Consider the following 15,911-nt stretch of genomic DNA (forward strand, 5'->3'; position numbering starts at 1 on the left):
TGCAATTAGTTTTTAATTTCGTCTACATTTAGTACTCCATGCATGTACCGCAAGTTTGATATGATGAGGAATCTTCTTTTTGTATAGTGTCAAAGTTGGAAGTTTGGAGGGAAGTAAACATGGCCTAAGAAATGCGAGCAGCAGACTGGCAGAAAAAAACATGCCGAGATGTTTTAGGGGCGGGGAGGGGGGAATAGTGTAGAGCGACACCGTCGCGCAGCAAGGGATGCTCGTGTATCCGAATTCTGCACTACTGTGTTGTGTGCGAGTTGTTTCATGCCTGCCTTAGGTTGCGTGTTTGCGTGAGCGCCAGCGTATCGGCGATGCATGTATCGATAGTTACAGAATGTGTTTTTTAAGTGGCAAAAAAAAAGCGGTCATGGAGCATCAGATGTTGATAGCATAGCAATGTCAACGGATGCGAGATTCAACGTGCGCTAAGTCAAACTTACTAAAATTGATTCAAGCTTTAAGGTTCCTTGGAGGGAAAGAAAAATGATCTCCGTTATTTTGACGACGTGCGTTGTAATTCATTGGTATACAATGCTCGGTACACATTCCGAGTTGATCATGTTGTTTGTAATATACTTCCTCCGTTCCAAATTATACGTCATTTTGACTTTTTTACTTCCATAGATATTATTATGTATCTAGACATAGGGTATATCTAAGTACATAACAAAATCTATGAATCTAAATAAGCCAAAATAACCTATAAATTGGGATGGAGATAGTACGAATTAATCCTTGTCGGGTGGTCTTGTAAGCAGAGAATCCATGCAAGCATCCTTGGCTTGTGATGTCGTAGTACGGAACTCTATTTTTACCTTAAATGAAATTGGAATGCAGAGCTCCTACCATTTGTATAAAAAAGAGCAAATTGCATGGTCGGTCCTTAAACTTTTTCAGGTGTGCCATCCCAGTCCATCAACTCTCGAAATGCATTTCTACCCCCTAAACAATTTTCGGGTCGCAATGTAGGCCAAAAGGGTATTGACGCGCGTCCCGATCCGACGTAGTCGTGCCACGGTGGAGCTTACGTGGATAGGTGGAGGCGAGGTGATGGATATTTTTATCAAATCCTCCTTCTTTCTCTCCCCTTGTTTCATTCGTGGCCATTCCTGTCTCTTCGAGTCCTTTGCTGCTACCGGCGATGGAGGTAGCGAGGAGCGGTGGTCGGCAGCAAGAAGACTCATCGAGAAGAAGAAGAGAGCAGCCCGTGCAAGAGAAGCTGGATCAAAGTCCGCTCCGCAGCAAGAAGACTCATCGAGAAGAAGAAGAGAGCAGCCCGTGCAAGAGAAGCTGGATCAAAGTCCGCTGGACCAGAGTCCCACGGAGGACGGGGGATGATGTTGGCGAGATTAAGGTAAAAAGGGGAAGCCGCCCCAATCTATGGTGAGTCCTTTGCATCCTAGCCTCCTAATCTGCATCGCCATTAGGTAGTAACAGATTAGTTGTAGGATAAGGAGAAGGCGGAAATACTAGTTGGTATATCTGAAATTTGGTGAAATTTTGGAAGGTTTAAGGTTTAGGAAAAAGAGTGAAATTTGACACCATCAAGGTCCAAATTGGCGAGAGGTAAGAGGCTGATATTGAAACACATCCATGGAGATGAAGTTGAGTAGTTCAAGGTGTTATGGGATTATGGTCAGGAGTTGAGAAAAAGCAATCCAGTGAGCTCTTTTTACCTTAACCTTGCAGCTGGTAATCTCTTTAGTACATGCTACATGTCTCTTGATGCATGTAAGAGGGGCTTTTTGGCTAGGTATAAGCCAATTATATGCTTGGATGGCTTCCACATTAAAACGAGGAACACTACTAACAACTATTGGTATGGATCCTAATAATTGTATTTTTCCTATAGCCATGGCTGTTGTCGAGGTAGAATCACTTGTATCATGGAAATGGTTCTTGGAAACCCTCAAAGAAGACTTGAAGATTGACAACACCTTCCCATGGACCATAATGACAGACAAGCAAAAGGGTCTCATCCCAGAGCACAGGTTCTGTGTTAGGCACTTGTACTCTAATTTTCAAGAAAAATTCAAAGGTGAAATCCTAAAAATTAGTTGTGGTCATGTGCATGATCTTCCCCAGAGACAACTTGGAATATTCAAATGGAGAAGATGAAACACCTAAATCCAGATGCACGTGGATGGTTGCTGAAAATGCCCCCAAACACTTGGGTAAGAACATTCTTCTCTAAATTTCCAAAATGTGACATATTGCAGAACAACAATTGTGAGGTATTAACAGCTATATCCTAGATGCTAGAGAGTTACCTATTATGAGCATGTTTGAGAGGATTAAGTGCTAGCTGATGACCAGACACTACAACAAACAACAAGAGATGGCAACTAAGATTACAGGATCCTTTTGCCCCAAGATCAAGAAAAAAATGAATTTGCCAAACTGTGCTATGCATTGCCATTAGGAAATGGTGTGTTCCAGGTCCTCATCAAGGATTACCAGCACATTGTGGACATAAATGCCAAGAGCTGTGATTGTAGAAGACATCAATTGGTAGGCATTCCTTGCAGCCATGCCATATCTTGCTTAAGGCATGAGAGGATTTCCCCAGAATCTGTTCTTCCTAGCTGCTATTCAATTGAGGCTTTCAGCAATGCTTATTCTTGTAGCATTTGGCCTTGCAAGGATAGAACAGAGTGGCAGAATGTACATGGTCCAGAGGTGTTACCACCTGTGTATGAAAAGAAGGTTTGCAGACCCCCTAAGGCTAGAAACAAGTAGCCTCATGAAGTACGGGGACCAAATGGACTAAAGCTATCTAAGCATGGAGTCAACATGCATTGCAGGCATTGTTCCGAAGCTAGACACAATACAGCTACTTGCACCCTAAAGAAAATGGACTTCAATTCAGAAGATGCCAAAAAGTTGGTGGCAAATACAAAAGCTCAACTGCAAACTGAGGCAGCACAAGTTGGGACACCACAGGAGCAACCACAAGATTTGCCTATCAACCAGGTATGTGCTCTTGAGGTTCTGTTCAACAAGATTTAATAGTTGACTGAATCATTGATCTTTTGCAGGAGGTAAGAGTACAAGATGATGTAGGTTCTCAACAAGTGACACAAGCTAGTACAGCAACCTTGTCTCAACTCTTTGAGGTAAGCCATCTAAATTGATCATGTAATCATGCAATAGTTACAGAGTTTCAGTTTTCCTAATATCTTGTTTGTCAAAAAAATTGGATGTAGGAGTCCCAGAGCTCTATGCTGTCTCAGCCTTAAGGCCCCTTACCAGAATCAACCTTTATCTTGTCTAACCAGCCAATTCCAAGGCCAGGACCACTGACAACCATCACCAAGGCAGGCAGGGCAGCTGCAACCAACAAGAGGAAGAAATTCACAAGCAAAAAAAGACAGCAAGGCATCTGAAGCAAAGAAGAGGAAGACCTCCATAGCTAGCAGCAAGGCCTAGTGTAGGTCTTTTGGTGGCAAGATGTGCTTATAACAAACATCAAAACTTTTGTGCAAGATGTGTTTGTCTCTTGCTCTTTTGTGTAGACTAGTGAAATATAGGCTATAGTTTCATTAAGTGCAGCATTACTTGTAAAGTTAAGCATCAAAACTCTATGGATGCAATGTTATGTACCTAAATGCTAAACTAATGGCACATCTAGTTCAAGATGCTGTGAATATGAATGGTTGACGTTTTATTGCACTCAACACTAATTAGAACAACCTCATTTTATTTAATAACTTCAAGTAATTTCATCTCCTTATTACAACAAAGTCATTCCATAAGAATCCACACACAAACAACAAGAATACACTTTTGTAACACAACTATTTGTTGTCCTATTCCTACTAAGCATCTGATATGCCTGACCAAATCCTCAGTCTTCAGTTCTTGCTTTCCAGTGTTCTCTTTCTTTCCTTTCGTCTCCTTCATAGCCACAGATTCGAGCTCCAGCCTACCTCTCAGAAGCTCCTCGATGGCCATCTTCCCTTTCCGGGTACCCAAGAAGGTCACATAATCCTCCTCCCAGTATCATCTCGATGCCAACCATAGTACAAAACGAGATCAGAGACACCTGAATCGAATCAGCTCAAATCCGGATAGAACAACAACAGTAGGCCAAACAAGAACTCAAACAACAACTTCCTCACCTTGTGATTACGACATTTGTAAAAGATGTGCCCACGGTTGCCTTTTTCGTCGGTCTGAACCTCCAACTCAAGGATTGTGCGCCGCTTGCAAAAAGTACATGTATGAGCGGGAGCTCTAGCCTCTTCCGCCTACTAGCCACCGAGGAAGACGATTGACCTTCCATGGAACTCGCAATAGCGAATCTGGGTCCAAAGGCTATGACGGCGGTGGCAAGTGTTGGGTGGAAGAGAGGAGAAATGGGGAATTTTGGAGTAGCTAGGGATTTATAATGGGATCAGATAGATTTTTTATGGGTGAGAGTTTTTAGGGGTTCTGTGCAAATATGCACCAACAAAATAGTGGCAAAACTCCTACCTTCCACGTCAAAGTGCCACGTCGACTACCAGGCACGGGTTTGTACCCGTTAATACTGTCTATGCTATAGTAGGATGATACACCTGAAAAAGTTTAAGGACCGGCCATGCACTTTGCTCTATAAAAAAATACCTAGTATACAGAAATATGACTAACTACATGCAAGTAACATTTCGCAAAGGCTTTATCTAAAAAGTCTTGAGAGACCTGAAAGATTTTTTGTTGAGTTCCCTTTGTTAGAATTTTATCATCCCCGGATCATCACATGCTAAGAGGGATGCTATGTGAGGGATATGGGTACCCCATGGGTCCCTACCGACTAGGATACTGGTCGGACGCGTATTGTAGTCCGACTCGGATTATCATCCATGTAACTACCGAGTAGATTAGATTCAAACCGACTTATAACCCTAGGTCATCAGCCTATATATAAGGCCAAGGGAGCCCCCCGAGGGTATCAAAATATTGAGCAATGCAATCCACCAAAATACAAGACGTAGGGTATAACTCTCTGGAGGCTCGAACCTGTCTAAAACCCTCGTGTCCTTCATGTTCTCGTGATCACCTTAGAGTTCTTGATTTCGCGATTGTCCCCACCTACAAATCAACCACTTGGGTAACCCTTGGTGGACTGCCGGGCTTAAAAATCCGACACTACGTGAGAGAAAGGGTTCTTTACTAAATCACTCATATTTACAATAATCTTTTTTTACTTTGATTTTATCCTTGCGGTTTGTGAGACCGTGACCAATGTTAGAATAACTCTGTGCCATGCGAGCGGATTGCAAACATGTTAGTTTGGATTGTGGGTTGTGTCTTGCGTGTGCGTCAGTGTTGGTGTGGGTAGGTCAAATCATTTCATGTACCATGTGCATTTGAAAAGCTCCTTCATGTGATCATTTTACACGCATGTGTCATGTGTGGCTCCGTTGTTCCTTTTTTTTTAATTGTGTTTCCATTTTTTAGTCTTTTAGGAGTGTACTTGTGTAAAAAAAATTGTTTTTATGAGAACTAATCACCGTAAGGATCCGCGAATCATATTAGCTATTGAGAATTAAGTAAGACATGTGCCCCTGTATAAGCTTAGCAAACAAATTAGCCTTTAGACGATTACTCAAGCTAATATAGCTCTAACTTTTCGTCTTTTTATCTTTCTTAAGATGTGCACAACATGTTTTTCATTAAGAAGAAGAGAAGTTTGAACAAGCACAATAGCACTCCACGACAGCAACAAATTTGAAGAAACACACAACACTACACCATAAAGCTTGGGAATAACCCACCACACAATTACAAGGAGAAGCCTGACGAAGCGGAAGACCACCAAGCACCAAGCGCGAAGTCCAATCTTGCTGAGTAATGAGTTACCACCAAAGTTTGAAGATGATAGTGCACGCGAAGAGAGAGCGGCCACCTCAGCTCCATAAGACAAAGAATAAAACACACGCCACGGTTGACGGTCGTTAAGTATCAAATATGATCGTCAATATTCTCAAGAATAAGGAAGAACTAGCATTTCTTACACGCATATTTGGTTTTGAATAATGTAGTTCCACATGTCCTTGGAGATAATTTAAGTGCAGGTGAAATAACACAAAAGGAAAGAGAAAAAACACACTCACATGACGAAGAAACACAACTCCAACCAATGAGAGATCGCCATAGGGGTAGCACACGGATCCATAAGTCCACATCAGGGGGTAAACCACATAACTTGGCGCACGACACCCTAAACTGACTTGAGGGGCCATCAGACAACGTCCCAGACGAAGGGTGGCGCGAGAGGTGGTGCCAGGGGTTCGGCCGAACTAGCCCTGGAACCTCTGAAAGCATCTAGGCCCCTAATTTGTGTTTTGGTAATTAATGACAACCTTTGAGGACTAACAATTTCATTGGAGATATGAGTATAGGTCAGTCCTGGGGATGAAATGAGTTTTAAAGGATGCTATGGTGATAGTTTGGATGAATTCGCTTTGGAAAGCTCAACGCAAAGGTATATGATAGGGCTTTTCTATTTTACCGGTCAAGAAGTGCTTAGAGGATGATAATTGACCAGATTAATAGGCTAGATAGCCGTACTATCAAGAAGGGTCAATTTCATTTGCTTGACAGTTCTAGAGTGCCATTTTGCTCATATAGGATTATCTCATTTGAAAAGTGGATAGGATAATAGTAAAAATATATTTTGGAAAAGACGCGATGTGTATGACGGACGGTCTCCTTGTTGGGGCAGACCGTTCATTTGACTTAGCCGTTTTCAAGTTGGTTCTACTACGCTGAAAGTTGGAAGGGAAGATGGTCCAGTCCTGAGGGGCCGACGATCCGCCACATGCTCTAATTTTGTTTTGGTTCTGGTCGGGGTTTCATGTTGTATGGTGGACGGTCCGCCAGCTAACTCAATAAAGCTAGAACAAACAAGTTGCGTCCTGGTGGGGTGAAAAAGTTATAGGGCGGATGGTCCGGCCCTGAGCGATCGATGGTCCGCCACATGTTCTAAGTTTTGAATAGAACCATCCTTAGTCCTTAGCGGGGCTTCATCATCAACGGCGGACGGTCTGGCTCTCTGGGGCAGACGGTCCACTAGCTAACTTTAAAAGTTGGATAGAACCTTTTTTTTTGTTCTGGAGGCTGGGCGGAGATGACCAGCGGACGGTTCGCCAGGTTTAGGCGGATGATCTGCCTCTCTAATCTTCATCCTAGAAATGTCTAGCAGCTCCCTGCGTGCTTGTGAATTTGAACCGTGGACGGTCCGCCCTTGACGTAATGGTCACTTTTGACACGCATTTATTGTTTTTCTAGCTGTTGGGATGAACGGCGGATGGTCTGCTTTCGTAAAGGTGGATAGTCCGCCAATCCCCTGTTTTCACGAGTTTTGAACATAACGGCTAGTGTGAGAGGTTGTGATATTGTGTTTTGTAATGGTTTATATACCATGATGTACTAGATAAGAATAAGGAGTATGCAATAAAAAAACAAATATGCTTCGAATCAAGATACTCCCTCTTTTAAGAAGCGTTTTAAAATTCAAATTTTACCATCTTTGACCAATTAACTATCAATTTTTTATTTTTATAATGTAAATTTTATATTATTGAATTACTAACCAAATACTCTTACAATGATCATACGTTTATAACCATAAAATAAGCATGAAAGACTACACCTCATAATCTTTCAACAGTTTCTACAACGTGCTACCTTGTCACAGAGCTGGGAACTCGAGACTATCACAGTAGATAGTACATTTGAATTTAGGCCCATTTCAGACCAAGTTACTTTTCCTTGAAAGAAAAATAAACGGGAAAAAATTAGGTGCAGGAGTCCTGCAGACCCCCTCGGTGCAGGATGGCTCTAGATGTGCGACACGTCGATCGAAAAAATATCCACCGCTGTTGCCGCTCGCTTGCTTCCTGCGTGATAGCCCCGCTCGGCTCGGCTCAGCTCGCAGGCTTCGCAAGGCTTGCAGGAGGCTCGGTACCTGCATTAGTTAGGGCCCTAACTAATTAGATGCAGAATCTGGGGCCTTCCATAATCCCAAGACGTAGACGATGACCCGAGCGACGCGTAGAGGCTGTTGTCGGCGCCGTGCTACATAGAGGCTATCGTTGGTGCCGTGCTGCGTAGAGGCTGGGCGACGTGTAAAGGCCGTCGGCGGCGCTGGACGGAGACGACGACGACAGGGGCGTGCAGAATCAAGTGGTGGCGACGGAGCGATCCATATGGCGCCGTCGGGTCTAGAGGCAGAGTCGTTGGAGCATGCCCTACCGGGCGGCGGCGACGGAGCGATTGACAGTAGCGGTGATCATGGGCAAGATGAGGTAATTGAAGGAACATGAATAATAAATTGAAGTGATACTATAATAGTAGTATGTATTGTTGTAAGGCACCATTAATTCTCGACTTATTGTACAACAGATGGTTGATGAAGTTGTGAAAAATTATTTCATCGTTCCTGAAGTTGGAATGTCTTTTCAATACGAGCAGGAAGCTTATGATATGTACAACACCTATGCAGGTAAGGTTGGGTTCAGTATTAGAAAGAGCGACATAAAGCGTCGGAGAGATGGCGGTATCTATCTCAAATATATAGTTTGCAGTAGTCAAGGTCATCGACAAATTTGAGTCATCAAAGGACACTACAAGGATAGGTTGCGATGCTCGTATTCAGTTTAGTGTCAGCAAGGAGGGGATTTGGTCGGTGCAGAAGGTTATCCTTGATCACAACCATTACTTTGCAAGTCCAGATAAAAGACAGAAGCTTAGGTCCCAACGTTGTGTTCAAGAAGCGGACAAGAAGCTAATTGGTCAGATGAGGGAGGACGGGATGAAGCTAGCCTAGGTGTTTGTGTTTATGGTGCAATTTTATGGAGGAGCTGACAAAGTGCCATTCTCACGGATTGATTGTAACAATGAGATTGGTCGGCAACGCAGAAAGTACTTAGAATCCAATGACGCACAAACATTGTTGGAATACTTAAAAAATAAGCAGATAGAGAATCCAACATTTTTTATGCTATTCAAATAGATGAAGAAGATGGCAGGATGGCTAACTTCTTTTGGGCAGACGGTCAATCTATTATGGATTACACATGTTTTGGTGATGCCGTGTCTTTTGACACCACGTTTCAGACTAATAAGTTTGAAATGCCTTTTGCTCCGCTCCTAGGAACCAACCATCACGAGCAGACTATAATTTTTGGGGCTACATTATTGTTTAATGACACTATTGAATCATTTGTTTGGCTATTTGAAACTTTTTAATAACAATGTCAGGTAAGCATCCCACCACAATTTTCACTGATCAAGATGCGGCCATGGCAGGTGCAATTGCTTATGTATTCCCAAACACAAGCCATCGTCTTTATTTGTGGCATATTTATCTAAATGCTGCTAAACATCTTGGTCATGTAATCCAGCAGCATCCAGAGAATTTTCTTCCTGATTTTAAGGGATGTGTGATCTGAGTTTTACTTCAACAAGAAGTGGGATGAATTGTTGTGTGAGTACAACCTTAAGGACAACGAATGGATGTTAAACCTATATGATTTGAGGACAAAGTGGGCTACTATATACCGTGACTAATTTACAGCTGATATGAACTCCACTCAAAGAAGCGAAGGTACAAATAACGTATTCAAGAAAAGATTTCATAGGAAATTGGGTATTTCGAAACTACTTGAAGATGTGACAAGATTTCTCCAATCACGTCGAAAGAGCCCAGTTGCACACATACCTGTTTTGAAGACCATGGTCGAGTCATATACAAACCGGATGTATAAAGAGTTTCAGGAAGAATTTAATGAACAATTTTCATTCTCTTGTAAATTGTTACACACTGAGGGGTCGATTTTGACATATACGATTACACATATGTACTCTGATTATGGAGCAACGGTTGTGTTCAACAAAGCAGATATTACCATTACATGTGCTTGCAAAAAATACGAATCCATAGGTACGTACAATTTTTTATTGCAATAGTATAGTTTATTATACAAATTAATGAAATATGATATCCGCATATAGGTCTACTGTGCAAGCATGCCCTCAAAGTCTTCAATGCAAATGATGTTTTCTTGTTGCCATCTCAATACATATTGAACAGATGGACAAAATATGCAAAGAGAGGATTCTATATTGAGAAATAAGGATCTGAGAAGGAAAGCTTGAAAACGCATGCTGCACGTATTGCACAAAAGGCGACATCCATTGCATTGAAGTGTTCCTGTCCAAAGAACTTCTTGTTGATTTGGAGAATGCCATAGATAAGTTGGACTTGGAAGCAGATAATTCTCTAAGCAGGATGCAACAAAAAGCCAGTGAGATCCCTCTAATTTTAACTAACTGTGTTACAGACACATTAAGAGGTAAAATATCATTTAGAATTTCTCGGGTGATGAAAGGTCCAAAGAGTAAACGAGGGACCATCTCCCTAGAAAAGAATAAAGGGAAAAAAAGAAAAGTGGTAAAGGGAAAGGTACTAATCATATTAATTCTACATGTTTTTATCTATTATATGCCAGTATAGTTAACTTGATATGTTTGAATACAGGACAAGATTCAACAACTGCAGAAGAAAATAGATACGAAGTATACGAAGGTGCTGATCTAGACCAATTTATCGTAAGTCATATGTGTTGGACTATATCCACTTTTCATATTTGATTTCCTTATATGCAACTATTTATTGGTAATTTCATTTTCTATGGTACAGGATCTTAATGATGGTGAAAAGAATGTTAACAGTATGATGCTAAACTCTGCAAATGATGTGTATGGACAATCTTCATCCATGGCTGCTCCATTGATCCAAGGTGGATATGCTAATGTCATAAATGCCACAATTTAATATGTACAGTGATTCTTCTACCGTGGGCGCTCCTTGTATCCAAGGAGGATATACAAATCTCTTAATTGGAGTTGATCGAGATGCCACGTTACAGCCTGTTGTTAAGAAATTAAATTTTGGTGGAATGCCAAATTAAGAAAACATGTAACCTTTGTTGTGTTACGCATAATTTTATTTGGATTTGTATTATGTCAGTTGGTATCATGTAACTCATTTATATTGTTTGATAACAATCACATCACACTCATGTAACTCATTTATATTGTTTAATAACAATTACTTCACATTTTATGGACCCGTCATTCTTTTGCATGTACCACTCTTTAGATCTAACCTTTTTCAGATTATGGAATATCCCACATCACTATTTGCTTACTAGCAAATCGAGTCGTTGGTGCGGGCTCGTCTTCCGCCGGCTCCAGGGGCACGCGCGCGAGGGGCTCGTTCGTGCCAGGTCGCCCTAACTAAGGCCTGGTTTGATTCGTTGCTTATTTTTAATCACCCGTCACATCGAATGTTTAGATACTAATTAGGAGTATTAAACGTAGACTATTTACAAAATTTATTACATAAGCGGAGGCTAAACGGCGAGACGAATCTATTAAGCCTAATTAGTCCATGATTTGACAATGTGTTGCTACAGTAAACCGCAGCTATCGGGGAAAGATAGGCTTTAATAGGTTCGTCTCGCGGTTTAGCCTCCACTTTATGTAATGGGTTTTGTAAATAGCCTACGTTTCATACTCCTAATTAGTATCTAAACATTTGATGTGACACTTGCTAAAAATAAGAAAGGGAACCAAACACCCCTATACCCTATACAGGTACCGAGCCTCTGCGAGCCGAACTGGGGTGTCATGCAGAAGCGAGCGAGCGGCAACGGCGGCGGATTCTTTTTCGATCGACGTGTCGCACATCACCACGGGGGTCCGCAGGACTCTGCACCTAATTGTTTTTCCTGGCTTTCAATCACCTCGTGTGGTGTGAGAACTGAAGTGGGAATCATTTCGACAAAGAAACAAAAAAGTGAAAATTGAAAACACATCAATGGGCAGCAGCGATGCGAACTTTTCAATTTTTTTCATGGAGGGGGCAGGTACAGTACAAACACGCCTCCTCAAGGCCCCTCGTGAACCAACCACAGACCAATCACATGCCATCCCTCGGTGTCACCAACCAAACCCAACGCCAAAAAGAATCACGGAAAAACAACGCACAGTGATCTGCAATTAGTTCGGAGATTTCAGAGGGCGATGCCTTCCAAGTCGACAGCGAGCACTCTGGCGAGCGCCTCGAGCCCGACGCCCTCGTCGCCGTCCCCTCCGCCGGCGACGCGGATCATGGCGCGTACCTCCTCGTCGGCCGCGGGCATCCCGGCCCACCCGAGGTACGCCTTGAGGTCCTCGAACCCGACCTTGCCGTCCCCGTCCCGGTCCATGAGCCGGAACGCGTCCTCCATCGCGGACCCTCTCCCCGCGGCGGCGGCGGTCGTGGCGCGGCTGGCCAGCAGGCGCTCGAACTCGTCGTACTGCACGAAGCCGTCGCGGTCGGCGTCGGCGGCCGCGATCATGGCCGCGAGGTCGTCGTCGTCGAACTGCTCGCCGGCGGTGGTCCCCGCGGCGGCGTAGAAGGACTTGAGGTCCTCCCGGCTGATGCGGCCGTCCCGGTCCGCGTCCAGCACGTCGAACGCCGGCCTCAGGTCGCCGGCGGCGCCCGCGACGACGGCGGAGAGATCGAGGCCCAGGTACCTCCCCGTGGGGCACATGGTCTCGCCTGCCCGCCGCGCGAGGAGAGGCTGGAGGCGCGAGGTGGGAAGAGAAGTCGAGAACTCGGGAACAGTCTAGAGCCCTGGATCCAAAGGCACGCGCTGCTCTCGCGGAGGTCGCGGCTAATTGCGTCTTGTGCTATTCCCAGCGGAGGGGAGGCCGCCATTTATAGACATGAGGGAGGTGGACTGTCCCGTCATCGAGGACGTTGCTCGTGAACCCGGTCCAGGAACGAGCGAACTGCAAGCGGACTCCATCTCACTGACGCCGTGGGCCGGTTGCTTTTGCTCGTCCGAGAGTCCGGTGCAGGGCGGAGTGGTGGACGGGGTGTTTGGGAGGCGCTGACATGTCAACGCGGCAGGGAGATACTTGCATTAATTCGTTGATTGGTTGGCTTGACCGCTCGAGGTCTGGAGAGAGCTTGCGGCGCAAGGAGCTTGCTTGACAGGGGGCCGGGGTCCCGCGGGGTTGGACCAGGCCGAACGGGATGACGTGTAGGGTGACGTCTTGAGGTCAGCCGTCTTCCGCCGCTGAGATCTTCGGTGGCGTCAATCACAGGGGATACCACCGCCCCCAGCAATTCTCTGAGACCGTTCCCGGGCGCTGCCGCGAGCGCGCTGCTGTTGCTTTCGAGGGAAAGCTGGGGCGTAACTACCAGCGAGCGCCAGCACGTGTGTTCTCATTAACAACAAAACTTGCGTGGCCACGTCGCCGCCTTACGTTTGAAAAGGATACCGCATCATTTGACTTAGCAAAAAATGACTTGTTTATCGTTTTGAATCTGATGACAGCCTCGACGCAACTTAACTGTTGATTTCTGTGGAGGCGGAGTATGGTGCTCCAAAACTTCTCCTTTTCTTTTTCTTTTTGCCCCATCACTGACGGTAGAGAAAAAAAAAGCTTCCATTTCACGCCGGGGAATCCATCAACGTCAGAGTTACTGTGAGAGAATAAGCACGTCCCCCACGAAGGGCGGGTGCCCGGCGCGCATATGCTTTGCTATGCCTGGACGAGAAGGACGCGACGTGGCAGCGTGGTCACTTGGCAGACGACGAGTGATCCACGCCCGCCATTTGCTAGGAGACGGTCGCCACGCTCACATGCCGTCCGGCGTTCGCTACGCGACGACCGTCACAGTAGACCGGTCCAAATCTACTTTGGCACGGTCTGTACTGTCACGGCCTGGCTCACCGTAGGACGGCGGTGGAGGACAGGTTCACATGGTTTGGCAGAGAGCGTGACCGGACGTTCGCGAGAGCAACAAACGGACGGCGACGAGTTACAGTGACCAGTGACTTGAGAGGGCACTACCGAGGCCTTGTTTGGGAGGAGGGGTTAAAATTTAGTCTTGGCTAAAATTTAGCCCCCTCAGATGAAAGGGCTAAAATTTAGCACCTTGGGTGTTTGGAAAGAGGGATAAAGTTTAGCACCTCTTCTGTAAAATGTCCCTTTTGCCCCTGCTGTGCTGCCCCTCCCACCGTTTTTCTCTCAGATCCCAGCAAAGGAACTGGGGTAGGAGGGTGCAGTTGGAGAGCTCCGGCGGGATGGTGCCGCCGAGGGAGAGCCCCGAGAGTGCTTGCTTGTAGACGCGGCCGTTGTTGTAGGTGACGCCATCCCGCCGAGGGAGAGCCCCGGGAGTGCTTGCTTGTAGACGCAGCCGTTGTTGTAGGTGATGCCCTGGAGGTGCGAGAAGAAGCTGTTGCACGGCGCCGAGAAGGACGCCTTAGTCCAGTTGCGGAGGCCGTCGACGAGGTCGGAGAGGGACTGGTGGAGGTGGGACAGGCACCGCTCGTCGTCGGGGTCGGCGGCGCAGAGGAGGAAGAGCGCTGCAGCGAAGGCGGCAGCGAGGTGGTGTCAGGACATTGGGGAACGGTGCTGCACCGCTGCTGAAATCAAGCAGATGTGGAGGGAGATGCCTGCCTGCCACTGCCGCGCGATTGCTCGCCCTCATCCGCTGCTCGCCTACGCCGCGAGAGCTCGACAGCGAAGGAACTGTGGCCGGTCGGGCTAGGATCTGGCGGCGGCGGTAGTGGCGGGGCCGGTCGGGCTCGGATCCGGTCGCGGCGGCGGTGGCGGGGTCGGGCGGAGGCGAGGCGAGGCGGGTCGGGGGCACGGCGGGCGAGGCGGTGGCAGCGGGGTCGGCCGGAGGCGACGGGACCGGCGGGCGAGGCGGAGGAGGCGGGCGGAGGCGGCTGGCCGGGCCGAGCTTGCCCACGGGGAAAGTTGGCGCCAGGCCAAACAGCAGTGGCGTGACCGGGCGGAGGGCGACGGGGCGGGCCGGAGAAGGCAGGCGGAGGCGGCGGGCCGAATCCAGCGGAGAGGAGGCCGGCGGCGGCGGAGGGAAGGCGGCGGTGGCGGGGCCGGCGAGGCGAGGCGGGGCCGAGCGGCGCGTGCGGGGAGGAGAGAGAGGGGAGGGGTGCGGCGCGCATGCGGGAGTGGGAGGAGAAAGAAGGGTGCGGGAGTGGGAGGAGAGAGTAGGGGTACTGGGTGGAAAAATGGATGAGGGGACCACTTTTAGCACTTCTAGTCCATTTTAGCACCCCTTGAGAGGCTAATGGATTATGGGGGGCTAAAATTTAGCCCTCCATTTTAGCCTAGGTGTTTGGGAGCACTAGTGACTAAAAGTGATTAAAATGGGGGTGCTAAAATTTAGCAACCCCTCTCCCAAACACCCCTAATACCAAAAGGTACGACCTATATTTTCGAGATGAATTTAGCAACCTGATAACTTCATTTCACCAAATTTATATGGTCATCGTTTAAGAAACCTGATAACTTCATTCTGAAATGTGCAGTATTGTCTAATCAGTAGAATTAGTAGTGTATATTTACGGACGTTTGGTTCCTTTGCTTATTTTTAGCACGTGTCACATCGAATGCTTAGATACTAATTAGGAGTATTTAACGTAGACTATTTACAAAACCTATTACATAGGTGGAGGCTAAACGGCGAGACAAATATATTAAACCTAACTACGGTTGATCTAGTGTGAAACCCTCATTGCAAAACTAGTTTTGCAATATATAGCCAATCCTATCAAAATACTACTCTAGGAAAGTAAAGGCATACACGTTGGATGTATGAAATGGGGAAACGTAATGAGGGGATGACGGGAAGCAAACTCTTGACACAATATTTTTCCTGTGGTATCAGTAGGTACTAAGCCACCACTAGTCCACGTTGTTGGAGCACTCACACAAGAGTATAGCTTCCCAGGACCAAAGTCTCTCCCAAGGTGCCCCTTGACATGGCCAAAAAGGCTCGGCCACTAGGGTTCCCGTCAAGTCCCCTTGGTCACCTTGATGCC

General features: G+C 46.2%; 1 protein-coding gene and 1 long non-coding RNA gene across 2 annotated transcripts; both read right to left on the reverse strand.

Moving 5' to 3' along the window:
* Positions 1-3,692: 3,692 nt before the first annotated feature.
* Positions 3,693-4,394, reverse strand: LOC101777291. Its single transcript, XR_215946.3, has 2 exons — positions 4,134-4,394; positions 3,693-4,057 (listed from the first exon to the last, which is right to left on the reverse strand). It is a non-coding gene; the product is annotated as an uncharacterized LOC101777291 (long non-coding RNA).
* A 7,470-nt stretch (positions 4,395-11,864) lies between these two features.
* LOC101777573 (calmodulin) lies at positions 11,865-12,736 on the reverse strand. The gene has a single exon (XM_004984540.2). The coding sequence runs from the start codon at positions 12,600-12,602 to the stop codon at positions 12,081-12,083; it is 522 nt and encodes a 173-aa protein (XP_004984597.1). The 5' UTR covers positions 12,603-12,736; the 3' UTR covers positions 11,865-12,080.
* Between the last annotated feature and the right edge of the window lie 3,175 nt (positions 12,737-15,911).

Source organism: Setaria italica, chromosome IX (genome assembly GCF_000263155.2).
Source record: "Setaria italica strain Yugu1 chromosome IX, Setaria_italica_v2.0, whole genome shotgun sequence".
NCBI classification, from domain to species: Eukaryota; Viridiplantae; Streptophyta; class Magnoliopsida; order Poales; family Poaceae; genus Setaria; species Setaria italica.

Coding starts and splice junctions, on each gene's coding strand:
- LOC101777573 (XM_004984540.2), bottom strand. CDS start 12,602: ATGTGCCCCACGGGGAGGTACCTGGGCCTCGATCTCTCCGCCGTCGTC.